Genomic DNA, 16,234 nt, shown 5'->3' with positions numbered 1-16,234 from the left:
AATTGATGCTCACTCTAGTCACTTTACTTGCAGAGACACCTCATAGCATTTTTCCTTTGTATGTTGGAAGCTTAGTAAATAGCACAGCTGTCACACTTTTTCCTAAAAAAGTTGTCTGACTGATGGAAAATGCACAGTGTATGTATATATATTTGTTTTCTTTTAATATAGTGAGAAATACTGTATTGAGGACTTCATAGTTAGCATGGGTAATAGATAGTTCTCTATTGCTAGGGCTTTTTTATCCACAAATTCAAGTGATCTGGTTATCTGGGCACCCTTTCTTATTTTGATAATTTTGTTCCCACTAGGTGATATGCTAAAGCAGATAGAAAAAATTTACTAGGTGGTAGTAAAATAAAACAAACAATCTCAACAAAAACCTCAACTAAAAACCTGAAGCTTCATCCAATGTCAGTTGCTGAGTTGGACAAGAGAGGAGCTGAGGCTCATTTCCACATTTCCGGATGGTGCTGATGTGCCAGAAGTGATGACAGAAATCTCTTACGTATGATACAGAGGTCTGTTACAGATGCCATTCCTTCATAGCAGAAATCACGGCATAGCGGAGGTTGGAGGTTGTCAGGTCCCCCACCAATGCTGAAACGGGGCTATCTAGGGCTATTGGCTCAGGACAGTGTCCAGATGATATTTTAGTATCTCCAGGGATGGAGAATCCACAGCCTCTCTGGGCAGCCTGTGCCAGTGCTCAGTCACCCGCTCAGTGAAGTAGCGCTTCCTGATACTCTGACAGAGCCTCCTGTATTTCAGCTTGTGCCCATTGCCCCTCGTCCTGTCACTGGGCACCGCTGAAAGGAGACTGTCTCCCTCTTCCTTGCAGCGTTTCTTCAGGTGTTTGTACACGTTGGTAAGATTCTCCCCGAGCCTTCTCTTCTGCAGGCTAAACAGTCGTAGGTCTCTCAGCGTTTCCTCGTGAGAGATGCTCCAGACCTTCACCATGGTCCTTCCCTGGACTCTCTCCACTATGTCCGTGTCTGTCTCGTACTGAGGAGCCCAGAACTGGGCACAGTACTTCAGGTGTGGTCTCACCAGTGCTGAGCAGAAGGGAAGGATCACCTCCCTTGACCTGCTGCCAGGGCTTTGCATGATGCAGCCTGAGATACTGTTTGTCTGCCTTGGAGCAAAAGCCCATTTTTGGCTCATGGTCAAACTGGTGTCCACCAAGAAATGAAATACATCAACTACTAAAAATATGTGTGTAATGTAACTTATCATAATGCTGCAACTTTATGATAGGATTTCTTAATTTAGGTTGTATGACTGTGCCCTGGAAAGGTAATGAGAATGAAATCATGCCTCACTTCATCTTTCAGCTGGAGTCCTCTGTCTGTTGAGCTCCTCAGATGTGATCGGAATGATAGTGGAAATACTTGCACTATAGGGAACTGCTGGAGTTTTTGTTCTACATTCTTTTTCACTAAAGGTTTTGTTTTCTTTTCCTCCTCCGTGGTGTGTAAGTTTTTATCAATCACTTGTTATAAAGTTTGTTTATTATAGAGTGGCAAAATAAAAGATCAACTTGCTATTGCGCTTGAGTTTTGTGTAATAGTAGCCTGGGAATTGCTATTACAGAATATGGAACTCGGACCCAAATACCGGGACGCTGTATTCTAATGAATGTTTTCTGTTCCATGTGCCTTAGTAGTCTTGAATGTCATATCATAAAGATGGTAATAGTTATTTCAGAAATAACAGTGTTACAAAGGAGAAATAGTGTAAAAAAGATGCTTATAATTGTGAAGAAAAGATTGATGATTTCTTTTTTAAAAATCTTACTCTGGAAGATTAAGGCTAATCTGTCACCTTTATATCTTTCTGCCTTTCTTCCCAGTCTGAGCTGGTCTTTTAAGGTTTGGTCCAAAAATTAATCAATTCAGGTTTGTGCCAAGGGTCTTACCTTGGTGCTTTGAGTTTGGTCATGAACTTCATCCTTAAAGGAGGATGAAAATGTGCATTAGGTGAAGCCTGCATGTTCAGGAAATACCCTTCCTGTTGACACCCTTCACGTGCCTGTTCAGAATCCATATCAGATCTTCTTTCACTCTAGTATGTGATGATGTGATTCCATTTTAATTGTTCTTCATCTCATACCTTTTTTTTTGGTTGTTTTTAATGGTGTTGCAGCAAGATCTGTGTGTGTGTAGATCATGAAGCATAACAGGACTGATTAGGAGTAGGCATTTTTATGCTGTCACAGTAGCTGCTCTATTAGTGCTAGCGTGTGAAGTTCCAAAGGAAAATGATGCCTGGTGTATAGTATTCACCTAACTTCACTGAAAATTAACCTGACAAACTGGTATTAGCACAAGTGTTTCTCCTCACCAGCAGAACAGAAATGTTGTCTCACCTCATCCCTCAGTCTGTAACTGCAGTGTCATTATTTTTCTATTTTGCTGGCTTCAGATTTAAAATGACAGCTTATCTTTGTGCCTTTCCTGTTGGTAGGGTTTATTGCAAGAGCACTTTCTATCAGTATAAACTCTGAAAAACATAGGTGTGATGAAATGATTGAAGGCATTTGTCACATACAGAAATGAATAAAATGCTTAGTATTTCACAGCTGGGGTGGTAGTTTCCTTTGTGGTTGACCATGTAGTAATACTGTTATCAGCACCTGTGTTAATATCTAAGTTCAGCAGACTTAACAGCTGCAGGCTTTTACTTTGCCTCAAAGGTATATGTAAGGGGTAGCTAAAGGGAAAAAGGACGAAGAATAAGAGCAAGTTTAATTTAAACTAGCAGATTATTTTCTGACTGACATTTGACCTGTTTTGTATCTTCCACTTTTGGGCATTTTTATCTTGGAATTAAGATGCGGCATTTGGGTTTGGAGCCAGCTGTGATTCTTGCAGTGAAGCTCTTCTGCAGTGCGGTTTATTCCTCGGGTAAGTAGCGTGTGAGTAAAGGTCTCCATCTTTGCTATGGTAGTTGTACCGACAGGTTCTGCAGAAGTGAATTGCATTGGTGGGAGCCATTGCTCGGTTTTTCCAAAGGCTGAAGTGTTCTGGGATTTTTTTGGGTTCAGTTTTTGGTGATTTCTTTTCCCCTCCTTCCTCTTTTTGTCCATAACATGGATGGTACTGATTCCCTAATGGTGTGCCTCTTCCCCTGGGGATTCATTCTGAGAGTGAGAGGGAGGTTTTTCAGTTTCTTTGCTCCTCTGAGATTGCTTACAAAGGTGTTAACTCTGTGGAGATGTTAACTCTTCCAGTCACACCACGGCTCGGACCACACGCTGTTGTCACATGGGTCACTGTGGACAGGCAGTAGACAGCAACAGCTTTTGACTGGACTTACACTGGCACATGTGAAACGTTTTAATCTGGATAATGGTTTATTCCACTCCTCCCTACCCCCTCTATCTTTTCCCAAGAAGCTGTAGCTGTTTGCCATGTTTGAGTGCCAAAAAGATCTTTTGTCTCTTTGGGAACTGAGGCAGACGTGCTGGGGTAGCTGATATGTAGAATAAAGAATGGGAGAGCTGACGTAAGAGTGAAGCAGCTGTACTTTGCTGAACTGCATTTGAAGCAACAGTTTATTAGGTGATGTTTCTGTAATGCCTATCTTGTGATTATCATGTGTGTATTTTATGTTAAACTGAGCTGTGTGCTTTACAGAATCACCCCCTCAAAACCCCCCAAATGCTTTACTCGTCCACCCTTCAGTATTCAGCTACACCTTTGGCGTGTTTGGAAAGCTCTTAGGTGAGGTGTGGGAGAGGAGACAGGTTACAGGTGCTTGATTTGAGAGTAGACTAAAGATGCTAAAACAGTGTCTGAGGAATTAAAGTTTGCAAGTCTGACTTTCGAAACCTTTCAAAAGAGCGGTAGGAATTTCACCTTATTAAAGCAAGGCATACAAAGATGGGTTGTTTTGGCTTTTTGTTCCTTTGGGGGTTTTTGTGTTGTTTTGTTTTCTTTGCAGTTTCCCTTGCAGTTTCCCTTGCAAGAGAGAAAGTACACAAAGAGAACATCTTAACTGGATTGTGTGGGAAATGCTGCCATTTGCAAATAATAAAGCACTTTTTTTCCCTTTTCCTAAATCTTCAAATTATTGATCCCGGATTTACAAAACTCTACAGCTGTTTTTACCCGTCTTTTGCTCTAGTGATGTCCTACTTGAGCGTTCTTGGTAGCGACTTCTCATCCTTATCTTTTGAATTCCCTCTAACCCGCAGGGCTCACGTGGCAGAAATAATACACATAAAGTGACAGTGTCAGAAGTAATTACTTACTGATGTATGTTGTGCAGTAATTATTCTTTCTGAATTTCTTGACAACCCTTTGAGATCTGTGTTTTGTATTCAAGTTTGCAGTGAACTGGAATGTTAACCCTGGGAGGCTTAAATATTATTGCACAGAGGAATTATCAAGCATTCCAGCACAAACTGATGCATGATGTAGAATTTACTTGGAGTGCTTCTGCTCAAGGCTTGTTTCTTAGTCTTTCCAGGAAAATGCTGCTTTGCTTATGGTTTGATGAGCAACAGACTTAGTATTGCCTTTTTTTGGCTTTTTTTACTGGTAATAGTGACGAGACAAAATCAGATGCAATGTGTACCTCTGTATTGATGCATTTACATATTGATCCTGAAGCATCTTGAGAAAACAACTTTATTGCATTTCATGATTAAGTGATCTGCAGACAGATAAAACATGGCAGTTATAAGTGAGTGAGGAAAAAAGGCTGGTTTTACACAAACAGATAATCTTTCGTAATGACTTTGGGTGTGTTTGGAATTTGCAGTTGTAGCTGCTGCTGCTTGTGTCTACAGTTGCACCCTGTTGCAGAAATACGTGGTCAGAGGTCTTGACGTGGCTGCAATGTACCGATCTGTGCATTGCTTCCTCTGCAAGCACAGTTTTTATGAGCTGTTCTACTATTTGCATATGTTCCTCCTCCTTGACTTGCTGCTTTCAGCAAGCTCCATTACCAGCTGCTGTTCCCTGATTGTGCTCCCCAAGCCCAGCGTGTCCTGCTGAGCTGTAATCAGAACTGCACTGGGGAAGAGGTAAGTTCCTTCAGTTAACAAGGTCAGTGCCAGCTCTAACCAGCATAAGACTGTCATGTCCCTTTCTGGCTCTTTCATGTCTGTGGTCTGGCACGTTGAAATGTGAAACAGTTCATTGAAAAGTTTTGCTGAAGGCTGGTAGATTTGCTGTTTATTGTGGTAATTTCCGAGAATGAATCTGGCAGAGATTTTTTTTATGGCAGTCCAGGCCAGTCTGTCTCTAAGTTGTTGCAGTCTCCCTTTCCCTGTCCTTACTGCAGTTGTGTGCTCCTGCCTCCTTCCCTTGCATGAGGACCAGCCAGTCTGATTGAACATGGTTCAGTGTAGCGAGTTCCAGGGAGCACCAGGCCTGGGCGTGAGGAAGGAGGTTGGTAATGTGCAGCCATTGATTAAATTGGCATAGGCACCCTGAAGCACGGCTCCGGTGGGGCCGTATGCAAAAAGTTGTTCAGACTGAAATCTGTGTGAATGGTCTGCAGAACGCTGACCTGATCTTCGAGGGGTTTGTGATCCAGAGCGCACAAGTTTCTTATGCTCTGTGAGGTTGCTCTAGCTCTGCAAGATCACCGTGGGCAGCAGGCATCGGATAGGTGTCCCAGCCTTCCCGCCTCCCTGCTCAGGATCCGTGAACTAACGTTGCCTGCACTGGGGGCTGCTCTGGCATGTGTTGGTTCTCTTGAGGATGACTGGGTCGCATCGCTGTAGAAGGGGATCCACAGTGGTTCAGGAGGGTTGCCTAAGGTGGTCTGTGCTTTGCGAAGACGTTCCTGAAGCAGTGTCACTGGGTCTGCCCATCTTAGATGAGCATGAGGAGAACAGCTGATTTCTACAGTAAATATACTTAAAATATGCTTGTCTTAATTTCTGGTTTATATTTCTAGTACACATAAAAGAATCGTGTTCCATTCTGAAGAGGAGCCACCCTTTTACTTCCTTGATGTCTGCTGTTGCACTTATTTCAGACCTGTTGTGCGATGAAAATGCCTGTCATTGTCATTTGGAGTGCTGCTCCTGTTTGGCTGGCAACAGACCTAAGTGTCTTTCTGTGAGTCTTTTTGCTGTGGCTAAAGCAGAAAAGTAGTTTAGTAAAACAGTTCTGGTTTTTAGAACGTTTCCGTGAAAATGTCTGCTGGGCAGTCTTGATTAAAACACATTGTGTCCATCCTGTGTTACAGGCAAAGTAATTAAAAATAAAACAAATAAGGTTTAGGATGCTTTTAAAGGTGCAAGCTGAGGATTTTTTTTTTGGTAGGTTTTCTTGTTTGTTTTCTTTTTAAAAAAGCTGCTTTAGATTCGTAATGGTTTCTTCTGCCACTTCCCTGTCCCACCCCTTCCCACCTTCCTTGAAATGGTACCGTAAAATAAAAACAAAAGCTTTTGGTTTCCTGACCTTACAATCGCAGAATGCAGATGTCCTCAGCTCTTTTTCTGTGGCGCTTTAAATTCGTTGTTGCAGCATTTGAAACTCTTCCAGGAGTGTGTGTGGCAATACCTTTTGTTATCAGCTAGATGGATGCTGAAACTTTAATGATGAATGGCTCTCTATTAAGTCCTGAAATTTCACTTGCCTTAGAGGGCTTGGAAGGATTTATACTATCAAAGTACCGGGTGATCGAGAGGGTATTAGGATTTGGTGGAGTTTACACTAAACAGTTAAATGAACTCTTGTTTTTTGTTTCCGTCCTCTTGAGGTTCTTTGTGCTACAGTTGTGCGTCCACAACACGTTCTTGCACCTTTGTGTTAGAAAGATGAACAGGAGAATTCCTTTGCCTTTGAGCTCTTTTGTCAGGGAAAGTGGAACAGTAACTTGCATAACAAAATTTTTTGAGGAGGTCCCAGATGTGGAAATCTGTTACAAATCCAATGACACGCCGGCCGCTGAAGACCCCGGGCTCGTTGGAGGCAGTGAATGAACCTCCGATTCCAGCTGCTTTAACAGCAGCGCTGCAGTAAAATTAAAGTGATCCTGAAGATTTTATCATGTGGATAGCCTGATCCACTGTAAAAACTGTTAGAAGTCCCAATTGCAGTGATAAATTAACTGGTCTAACCACTTGAGCTTGCACTATGCCAGGTGGCCTTGCCAACGGGGGAAGGGCGGGTAGAAGTGCAGGGCAGAGGGTTTATGTGTTTCCGATAAAAGGGAAGAACTCTTTTTTGTGTATGACTGAGGAAGAGGTTTGCTGTGCAAGGGAGTCCTCTCTGATGAGAAATACGTGCAGTTCTGCTTGAGGAGGAGGAGCTGGAAGGAAGGAAACAAGTCATAACCTGAAGGCATTTGTCCATTGATGGAGTTTGTGTGCAGATTTGGCAGCTGCAGCTTTTCTGAATCATGCTTTTTATTCCAAGAATTCTTGTTTAATGAATTTCTTACTTTAGTTTGCCAGACTTTGGATGTTTAGTTCATATATTCTAGAGGGGGTGTTTTTGGAGTTATATATGGTTTAATACTTGTTGAAGAAGGAATCGGGGAAACATAATATTTTGTTTTGTTTTTAAAATAAACTTTGGCTAATTATTAATATATTAATGGCTGTCTAGGTAGGTATTGAAAGGCCTGTTCTTTAATACTTGAATATGGGGTTCTAGTATTGTTCTCCAGAGTGCTACCTCTGGGGTTTTTACTTTTTTTCCCTGTCTTTTCTAAGAGCTAGAATAAATCAACAGATGGCCATCTCACTTCACATCTAGTATGGTACAGACCATATAATTTAATTACTTGTTTGATTATCCTAGGTCTGCTCTCTTAAGACTCGGAAATAGAATATTTGGTCATTTCTGTTGGCAAGTGGAAATATGGCAAGCCTTATTTTTAACAGAACACTTTTGCCTTTGATTTTAAGATACTGATTCTTGTCTTGACTGTCTTTCCATGTCTAGGTATGTCTTAAGCACCTGTATTTGCTTTTACAGTGTAACTAGGTCAACCCTTGATCATCTGTGACTTTGACTAATCAAGATGTCCTCAAACCACAGAATCACAGAATTGTTTTTGTTGGAAGAGATCTTTAAGATCTAGTCCAACCATTAGCACAGCACTGCCAGGTCACCACTAAGTCACATCCCAAAGCATCACATCCACATGTCTTTTAAATACTTCTGGGGTAGTGTCTCCACCACTTCCCTGGGCAGCCTGTTCCAGTGTTTTACAACCCTTTCGTTGGAGAAATTTTTCCTAATAATCCAAACTAAACCTCTCTGTGTACATCTTACCCCCAGTGCCCGTCTCCCCCTAAACTGCTCTTGTTTGCTCTGTACTTTCATCCTTTCTACGGTGTGGATTCCAGAAGGATGCACGCTATTTGTTTTGCCAGCGGACTCTTTTTATTTAGACTTTGACCATGAATTTCAGAGCTGGAGTAGTTTTATGTTCAGTAAGCATCATTATTTACGTGAATATCTATAGCCTTATTGTGTGTGCTGAGAACAATTGCTGGCTGAATCCTCTGCTGTTTACGACATTGGTCGTTGGTTTTAAATGAACCTAAATGTGTTGTGGGCTGCTGCCGTTCTTGTATCTTTGGAAACAATTCAGACTTTTTTCCCTATGTGTTAGCCATGTGTTGACAGGCATGTTCTTGAAATGACTCTGTTTTCACCCAAAACCCAAGAATTAAAAAGATGGCTTTCAAAATGTCTGTTTTCACCTAAGTGTGACTTTGTGCTTCGTTGTATTTTTCAACTGAGAGGAGGATAGAATGAGGCTGTTCCGTGCATAGCGTTTATAATTCAGGCACTGTTCAGTTCCCCTTGTTGACTGACAGAATTCTGACTTGTGGCCCACACTTGGCAAAACCTCTACTCTTGGGCTGTCGTGGTCAGCTAGCTCAGTCTCAAGCCCCCCCGCACAAGGTGAGGTGGCTCCCACACTGGAGGATTCCCTGAGCTGTGGTGTAGAAAGTGGGGAGGTAAAGGGTAGGGTTATAGGGTTCTTTAGGGTCTTCTGAATCCTAAGCTCGGTTTCTCCAGCGTACTGCAATAGTACAGGAAAGCTGCCCTAAGCACATGGCTCAGTTTCTGTTGCTGGTATAGACTCACGTTGTTCTTATTCATTTGTTTAATTACAGCAATATGAGTGTTTCATGTTGAAGCTGGTTTATATTCACTTCATTAAGACATTCGTTTTAGTGGCAGCAGGAGTTGCACATACAGCCTCTATGCTAAAAGATTCCTGTAAGAGTGTCCTTATGTGGAGGATACAAAATTAATGTTTTGATTCTATGCTATCTAGTATTTTTTAAATTGAAGATGTCGCGTGTACAATAAATGTAGACCAAGACTGACTGAATTGAATTAATAACAGGCTGTATCACAGGAATTTGAAGAAAGAAGCTGCTTGGCAGGGTGAAAACAACAAACAGCTTAATCAGAATCATTAGAGCTTTCTGTATGCATTTGTTTTTTAATTAATTCGAGCAGATCAGCAGACTCAATGAACAAACAAAGGTGGCAGGATTAACGACTCTTTAAATTCAGGATTGTATGACCACTTAGTTCTGTTATCAGGCACTTTTTCTGGGAACTGCGGTTGCTTCTGACTACCTCTTTATTGTCATAGACGGAAAATTGAGCTAGAGTCTGCCTCTGAAGTAGCTGCCCAGAGGCTTTTTCCTGGCTACTATGCAGGGAGAAGCTCCTGTACATAATTTTTGCATAAATCTTGAGTAATTTTTGGAGTTGCAATACTACAGTCACCGTCTAAAAACTAAAGGCAAATAGTGAGTTGACAGCATGCACAAAAGGCTGTCATTCAGTTCCAAAAAGTTCTGTTTGCAAAGTATCCCCGGCAGGTTATTTGTTCCAGTTTGCTTTTGCTAATTAAGGACAACTTAAGCCTCACGGTACTGTTCTGTACTAGACGGAACTTTATGACGTGAATGGAAGTTTTTCATGTCAGGTTGTGGGTTACAAAGCAGAATGATTGATTGATGTATTGAAGAGAAGAAGAATCTCGGGTTGGAAGCATGCTTACAAAGAAACACTACTCAGCAGGGAAAGCTGAATTGTTAGAATCACCTCACAGTTTTGTTGGGAATTGGCATTAGAAATTTGCAAGCAATCTGTCTGGATATGTGTTGCTTCTATTGCTGTAAGCAATAGAATAAGAGGACAAAAGTGAGCGGCAGGCATGGCTTCAGTTTACGGGGGGTGTGTGTGCGCATGTTAATAGGTGTCAATGCAGGCCTAGCTTATTTCATGACTACGCATGAGGGTTGGACAGGAAATATGTGACTACTTAGCATGGTTTCACGCAGCTGATAATAGTGAGAGCAACCATAAATTGCACTCCCCGTGGTCCGGGTGGTAAACAGGGCTTTGCAAATGGCATAGTCGAAAAAGGGCTGGGAATGGAGTGAGAGATGCGTGTCTGTGCTGGTGGGTTTCCGTGAGAATTCCCAGCCTTTTGAAAAGGTCTTGTCTTCCTCCTCTCTTGAGTAGTCAAAAATTCATCTTTTGCTAACAGTGAATCCACTTCTCAGTAGAAACTTGTAATTGTTTATATACTGGGGGGGTTATAAGAATTTGAAACTACAAGTTCTACAATCTAACCGGTTTTCTTATTACTGTGTTGGGAAGACTTTTTTTTCCTGAAGACAAATACAGAAGGCGGTTCCCCAGGAACAAAACAGATTAGTAAATGTCTGAGGTTTTTCCTCAATTATCTAAGAGTTGACATTACATCATCGGCACAGATATAAATATAGAAAATAGTAGGTGTGCTAAACCTCCTGACTTATTTTTAAAATGTCTTTTAGAGAGGACTCTACTTGCGTGTATGTTTGTGTCAGTAAATAGACATGTGGCATTTTAGCCATTTTTCTTTTTTTTTTTTTTTCCTGGGAGACTGGAAGTTTCTTTAAGAGCCTATTTTCATCTTTTAAGATTTTTTTAGTCCTTGCAGAAGTACTGTTATGTTTTCTGCCATAGACTCTGCTCTTTCTCAAGATGGGTATATTTCAGTGATGTTGTATTCTCTTTTTCTTAACTATCCCTCTCTATACTTGATTCAGATTTTCCCAAATATGCATTTTTTTCCCCCTCTGAACAATGATGCTATTGAACAAAGTAATAAGTAGCGTAGCTGTGTGGTTTGGTATGAAAATCATCTGAGCTGTTGATTTTTCAGACAAACTGGAAAAACAATTTCTTCGTTAATTTCAATGCTAAAACCAGAGGATTAGCAAAATAGATATATTGTGAGACCTGTCCTAGGTCCTGACTCGGGATAAGTTCCCTGTTTGAGGTAGTATTTAAGACTTAGTTTAAATAAAATCCAGCATTACAAGGCTTCTTAAAGGACTTCTTGAGCAGTCTATGGAAACAGAGGTTTGTTTGGTGTAATGTGTTTGTTAGGTTCTTTATGGTCTATAGGCAGTCACACTGTGCCTGGGTCTGTGATGTCCGGAGGTAGAGCACCGACTCTCTCACGGGCACCCCCTTGCCGTGGGGAAGGAGCTTGTGTGCCCACGTGAGGTCGAGAGCTGTGCTGGTGGTGGCATGTGCCTCCGGTGGGGTCTCCCAAGCCAGACAGGTCTCAACTGAAGGGTCAGACACAGTGTGTCCACGGGCAGGATGGGCTCACTAGCCTTCGGGCAGCCATCCTAGGAGGAGGACAACTCTGACTCCAAACCCGGGCAGATGGAGCTCGTTTAGCTCTGTAAGGCATCCATCATCTAACAGAAGGACACTCTAACCAAACCTACGACCCGAGGACTTCGCTGTCACCGTCCAGGCTCGCCAGGCCCTGGCAGATGAACCTCAGGTGTAAAGGGTGGAGCCAGTTCCGCGCACGCTGCGCCTCACCTAAAAAATGCACCGCGCAGCCCCGAAGGGCGCACTCATCGCCTGCAGTGAGCGTGGGAAAAGCCCTTCCCAGATCTTTGTTCACGAAGCCAAGCCATGATGATGATGATAGGCAGTGTTACAACTATGTGTGGCTACTTCGTGGAAGTAAATGTATGAAATAAAGACTCTAAGCTTAGAAATTGAACTTTAAATATTACTGTAACAGCACAGAACAAGCCCAGCCAATTCTGAAATCAATTTATATTGCCATGTAATTGCTGCATGTAAAAAAACCAAAAAACCAAACCAGTGAGGAGTTGAAGTGTTTTCTCTTTTGCAGGTGTTGCTGAAATAGTTTGATTTATATGAAGTGTATGATTTCATGCAATTGTGCCTGATTGTTAGTGCAGCTGTCAACAGCTGCATGCTCGTTTAGCTAACTGCATTCTCGTGAGATAGCTGAGCTTATTTTAAGATACGCAGTTGCATGCACTTTTTTTTTAAGCAACTACACACATTCAGAAGAATTACTGCAGAAAGGTCTGTGCTATCACAATGAACAATCGTTGCTGTAGTGGAAAGCGGAGAGCTCACAAACAAGACTGTATCAGCCAGTCTAGTGGGTGGATAGCATCTGTGGATAGTTGGACCATGCCGCTTAAATTCACAGAGTTCTCAAGGCCTTGAACCGGGCTTGTTCTTGGGGTTAGTTTCCTCCGCTTCTCTTTGGGAGTATTTTATAGCTTCACATGTAAAAATTCCATTTGAACAAGCAACTAATTTTAACTGCTGCATCAGTATTCTGGTCGTGTATATAGGAACTGTGAGCTTCTGTTATCTAGTGATCATCTCCTCCCAGAAATACGTACCTGAAATAAGAAATTGGTTTGTGTAAGAAAAGCATATTAGGAGAGCAGACTGTCCGTTGTGCATGCCGTGTAGAATGCTTTTATGTTTTTTACTGGTATGTGTTAGCTACGTAACTACAGTCGACAGTATGAAATTTATAATGCAGTGTTGTTTTTATTTGTTATATAGCTTTATGCCAGTATATACAGGCCTCTAAAACCCGAGATGGTGCCAGCCGTTTCATTTCAAGTACAACAGAAGGTAAAGGAAAAAGTGTGGGGGAAAAAATACACAATTTTTTGTTCATCTGATACCTTATCTTCATGGGCATTTATGTGGTTCTTGATCTTTAACCTTCTAGACTCTCCCTTCACAGCTAACTTCTTGTAATAGATGCTGAATACCCTTTTTCCATAAGTCTTGAAGACAAAATTAAGTGATGGCACTTGTATGTCTATCTTAAACCTGTATCATCCTTGCTTCTTGTCTGTTTGTGCTTTTCTTCAGTAACAGAATTTCACTGAAACTGAAGCTTTAGCTATGTTTTAACAAGAATCTGAAATATCTGAGGAGCAGAGTTGCTGTCCTGACCACAGTCTCAACATAGTTGTTCTTAAGGAGAAGCACAGATACTTAACAGCACAGAAATGTTACAGTGCTAATCCTGGCTGATATCGGCAGTCTGATTATATGCTAACTAACTGTCTTGCATTTTCTGTTTCTCTTAAAAGGAGTGTGTGCTTAATTCACTTATCCTTGCATCTGCCTGCTGATGTCCTACTTTTTGGCCTTGTTTGAGCTTAAAAAGAGAATGAAATATTTATTTCTGTATTTGTCTTTCACCTGCAGGGGAGAACTTTGAACAGACTCCATTAAGACGCACATTCAAATCCAAAGTTCTCGCTCGCTATCCTGAAAATGTTGAATGGAACCCTTTTGACCAGGATGCGGTGGGAATGGTCAGTATTGCCTAATGGCTTTTAAATCAAAAACCTCCTTAAGTAATTGAAGGGATTCACCTGTGTTCTCTTTGACAAAAAAGGTGTGAAGTTTATCGTAGATTGGAAATAATCATTAACCTGTCTAAATTGTTGAGGCTGAAAAGGCTTTTTCATTTCACTGAGATGTTTTTTAAAGGAAATTAAGTTAAAACTTAAGTTCCTAGGAGGATTTATTTCTCTTTTACAATTTTCTTGTTATGTTCTAAATAATTGGTAGAGAATTAGATCAGTCTGCAATTAATGCCATTTGTGCATGATTTTTCTGTTTAATGGAATGCAGTGTGGTTTCTTGATAAACTGTAGTACTTTTCTCTGTCAGGTTTCTGGTCTTAGACCAAAATACTTTCCTCTATCTGAGTTTGAATTCTGTTATTTTAATCCCGTTGAGGTTCATGACAAAACGGTTATGAGTTTCAATAGAAACTGTATACAGCCCTTTTAATATGTTCATATTTTCTGACTGTATTGTGCAGAGATATAACACTTAATAGAATTTAAAGTGAAATGCAGTGGCGGTCTGTGGACTCTTAAATCCTATTTTCACCAGTGTTTCTGGAGGCAGGGAAGAGAAAAGTGTATTTTAATGGCTGTTATCTTCCCTCCCCCCTTTTTATAGCTGTGTATGCCTAAAGGGCTTGCTTTCAAGACACAAGCAGATTCCAGAGAACCTCAGTTCCACTCTTTTATTATTACTCGTGAAGATGGCTCACGGACATTTGGATTTTCTCTCACATTTTTTGAGGAAGTTACTAGCAAACAGATCTGCAGCGCAATGCAGACGTTGTATCATATGCACAATGCTGAATATGACATTCTTCATACTCCACCCACAAATGACAAAGATAGCTGCAGCAGCACGGGAGACTGCAATGGCACTTCTGTTTCAAAGCTACAGCGTTTTAACTCCTATGACATCAGCAGAGACACGCTCTATGTCTCAAAGTGCATTTGTCTGATTACTCCAATGTCTTTCATGAAAGCTTGTAAGAAAGTACTGGAACAACTTCACCAAGCAGTGACCTCACCTCAGCCGCCACCTCTACCTTTAGAAAGCTACATCTACAACATTCTCTATGAGGTTCCTCTTCCGCCAGCAGGAAGGTCATTAAAATTTTCAGGTGTTTATGGACCAATTATCTGTCAGAGGCCAAGCACCAGTGAACTACCATTATTTGATTTTCCAGTTAAAGAAGTTTTTGAATTGCTTGGAGTAGAAAATGTGGTTCAACTCTTTACCTGTGCCCTCTTGGAATTTCAGATACTGCTTTATTCACAGCGTGAGTACTTAGTTTTTTGTTTTCTTGTCTTGTCGTTGTAGTGTCACAAGGTCTTTTTGTTTCTTGAATTTTAAAAACAAACAAACAACAGAATAGCTGCATTAAAATGCCATTAGCATGCTAATGCAGTCAGGTTGATCTATGTGCAGGTTTTAATGTAAAGAAAAGAATTGGAGTTGCATTGGCTCCTAGTTTTAGACACCTTTCTTTTGTCCCCAGCTGCTAATGCCCACCCATCCATAATGGTGTGGTTTAAAGTGGACTGCATTTTGAACACTCTTTTGTAGTAATGGTAAAGAAGCCTAGAAGACCCCAGGACAAATCCAGGGGTAGTCCGTAATGTTACTGACATTTGTTTTTGATATTTTCTTCCATTGAGCTGTCACTGGAATATATAGAATAAAAGTGGGAACTAGTTACAGAATACAATCTGCAGTTATTATCAGCATTCTTCTATAAGCATGAAATACGGATGTCTGTGTGTTGAGGGGTGTGCACAGACTAAAGCCAAAGATGGATTTTGCCTGTATCGTCAAGATGATTGAAAGTGTATAATGGCAGCAGGGTCTTATGTCACAGCTGTCGCATTGTATAAACACTGTTAACCACCAGGGGAAAAATATACAGTGATTCAAACACAGTAAAAAAATCTTATTATACTTGATAGTGGTTACTCTCTTGGGTTTAAAAAACAAATTGCTTTGTTACTATCCATAGAAAAATCTAGAAGTGCTTGCCTAGCAGACAAACCGTTTTTATGGTTTCTCCAGAAATGGGTTAGGCGTTTGTATGTTTGCGATTTATTGAGAGTTTACGCGGACATCTGCATCCCACCAGTGGAAAATCCAGCCAGAGCTCTTCCGTCTGGAGAAGGACGCAGTCTGGTTGGCCTGCGGCTGTGCTGGAGACCTGCTGCGGCGAAGCGCGAGTGCCTGGCCGGTGGGAAGCTGCGCAGGAAAAGCAGTGCGTGCATTGGGATATCGGAGCAGCGTTCCCTCATCTCTTTCAGGCCATTGTGTGACAGGCATTCTTTTCTCCGGGGCTGGAACCCGGCTCCCTTCTGGACTAGTCTTCTGTATTCTGGGTTCTCTTTCCAAGTCATATTAATAGGTTCAGCTCTTTTTCTTGGACGCTTTTCAAGCGTCTGATCAATGGCTAATTGAAGAAGATTGAAATAGCTCTGGAATGCTTGAGTTTCTAGTTTGCACACACAGGCATATGGAATCCGAGGAGATCCCTGCAGCTGAAGACCCGTGGCCGGGCTCTTTATGACCGTTTCTGCCCGCTC

The 16,234-nt window shown here is 41.4% G+C and overlaps 1 protein-coding gene across 1 annotated transcript in view; it reads left to right on the top strand.

The window, feature by feature from the left end:
- The first annotated feature begins 2,833 nt into the window (after positions 1 to 2,833).
- DENND5A (DENN/MADD domain containing 5A) overlaps positions 2,834 to 16,234 on the top strand; it is a 51,705-nt gene continuing 38,304 nt past the window's right edge. The window contains exons 1-4 of the mRNA XM_010144410.1: positions 2,834 to 2,906; positions 12,858 to 12,929; positions 13,518 to 13,627; positions 14,286 to 14,946. Coding sequence (XP_010142712.1) covers positions 2,834 to 2,906; positions 12,858 to 12,929; positions 13,518 to 13,627; positions 14,286 to 14,946 — 916 coding nt within the window. The remainder of the gene's footprint in view (positions 2,907 to 12,857; positions 12,930 to 13,517; positions 13,628 to 14,285; positions 14,947 to 16,234) is intronic.

The sequence above is a fragment of the Buceros rhinoceros genome, unplaced genomic scaffold, assembly GCF_000710305.1.
Source record: "Buceros rhinoceros silvestris isolate BGI_N320 unplaced genomic scaffold, ASM71030v1 scaffold3611, whole genome shotgun sequence".
Lineage (NCBI taxonomy): Eukaryota > Metazoa > Chordata > Aves > Bucerotiformes > Bucerotidae > Buceros > Buceros rhinoceros.
The sequence above is the reverse complement of the archived record's forward strand: the minus strand, read 5'-3'. Positions and strand labels throughout refer to the sequence as shown.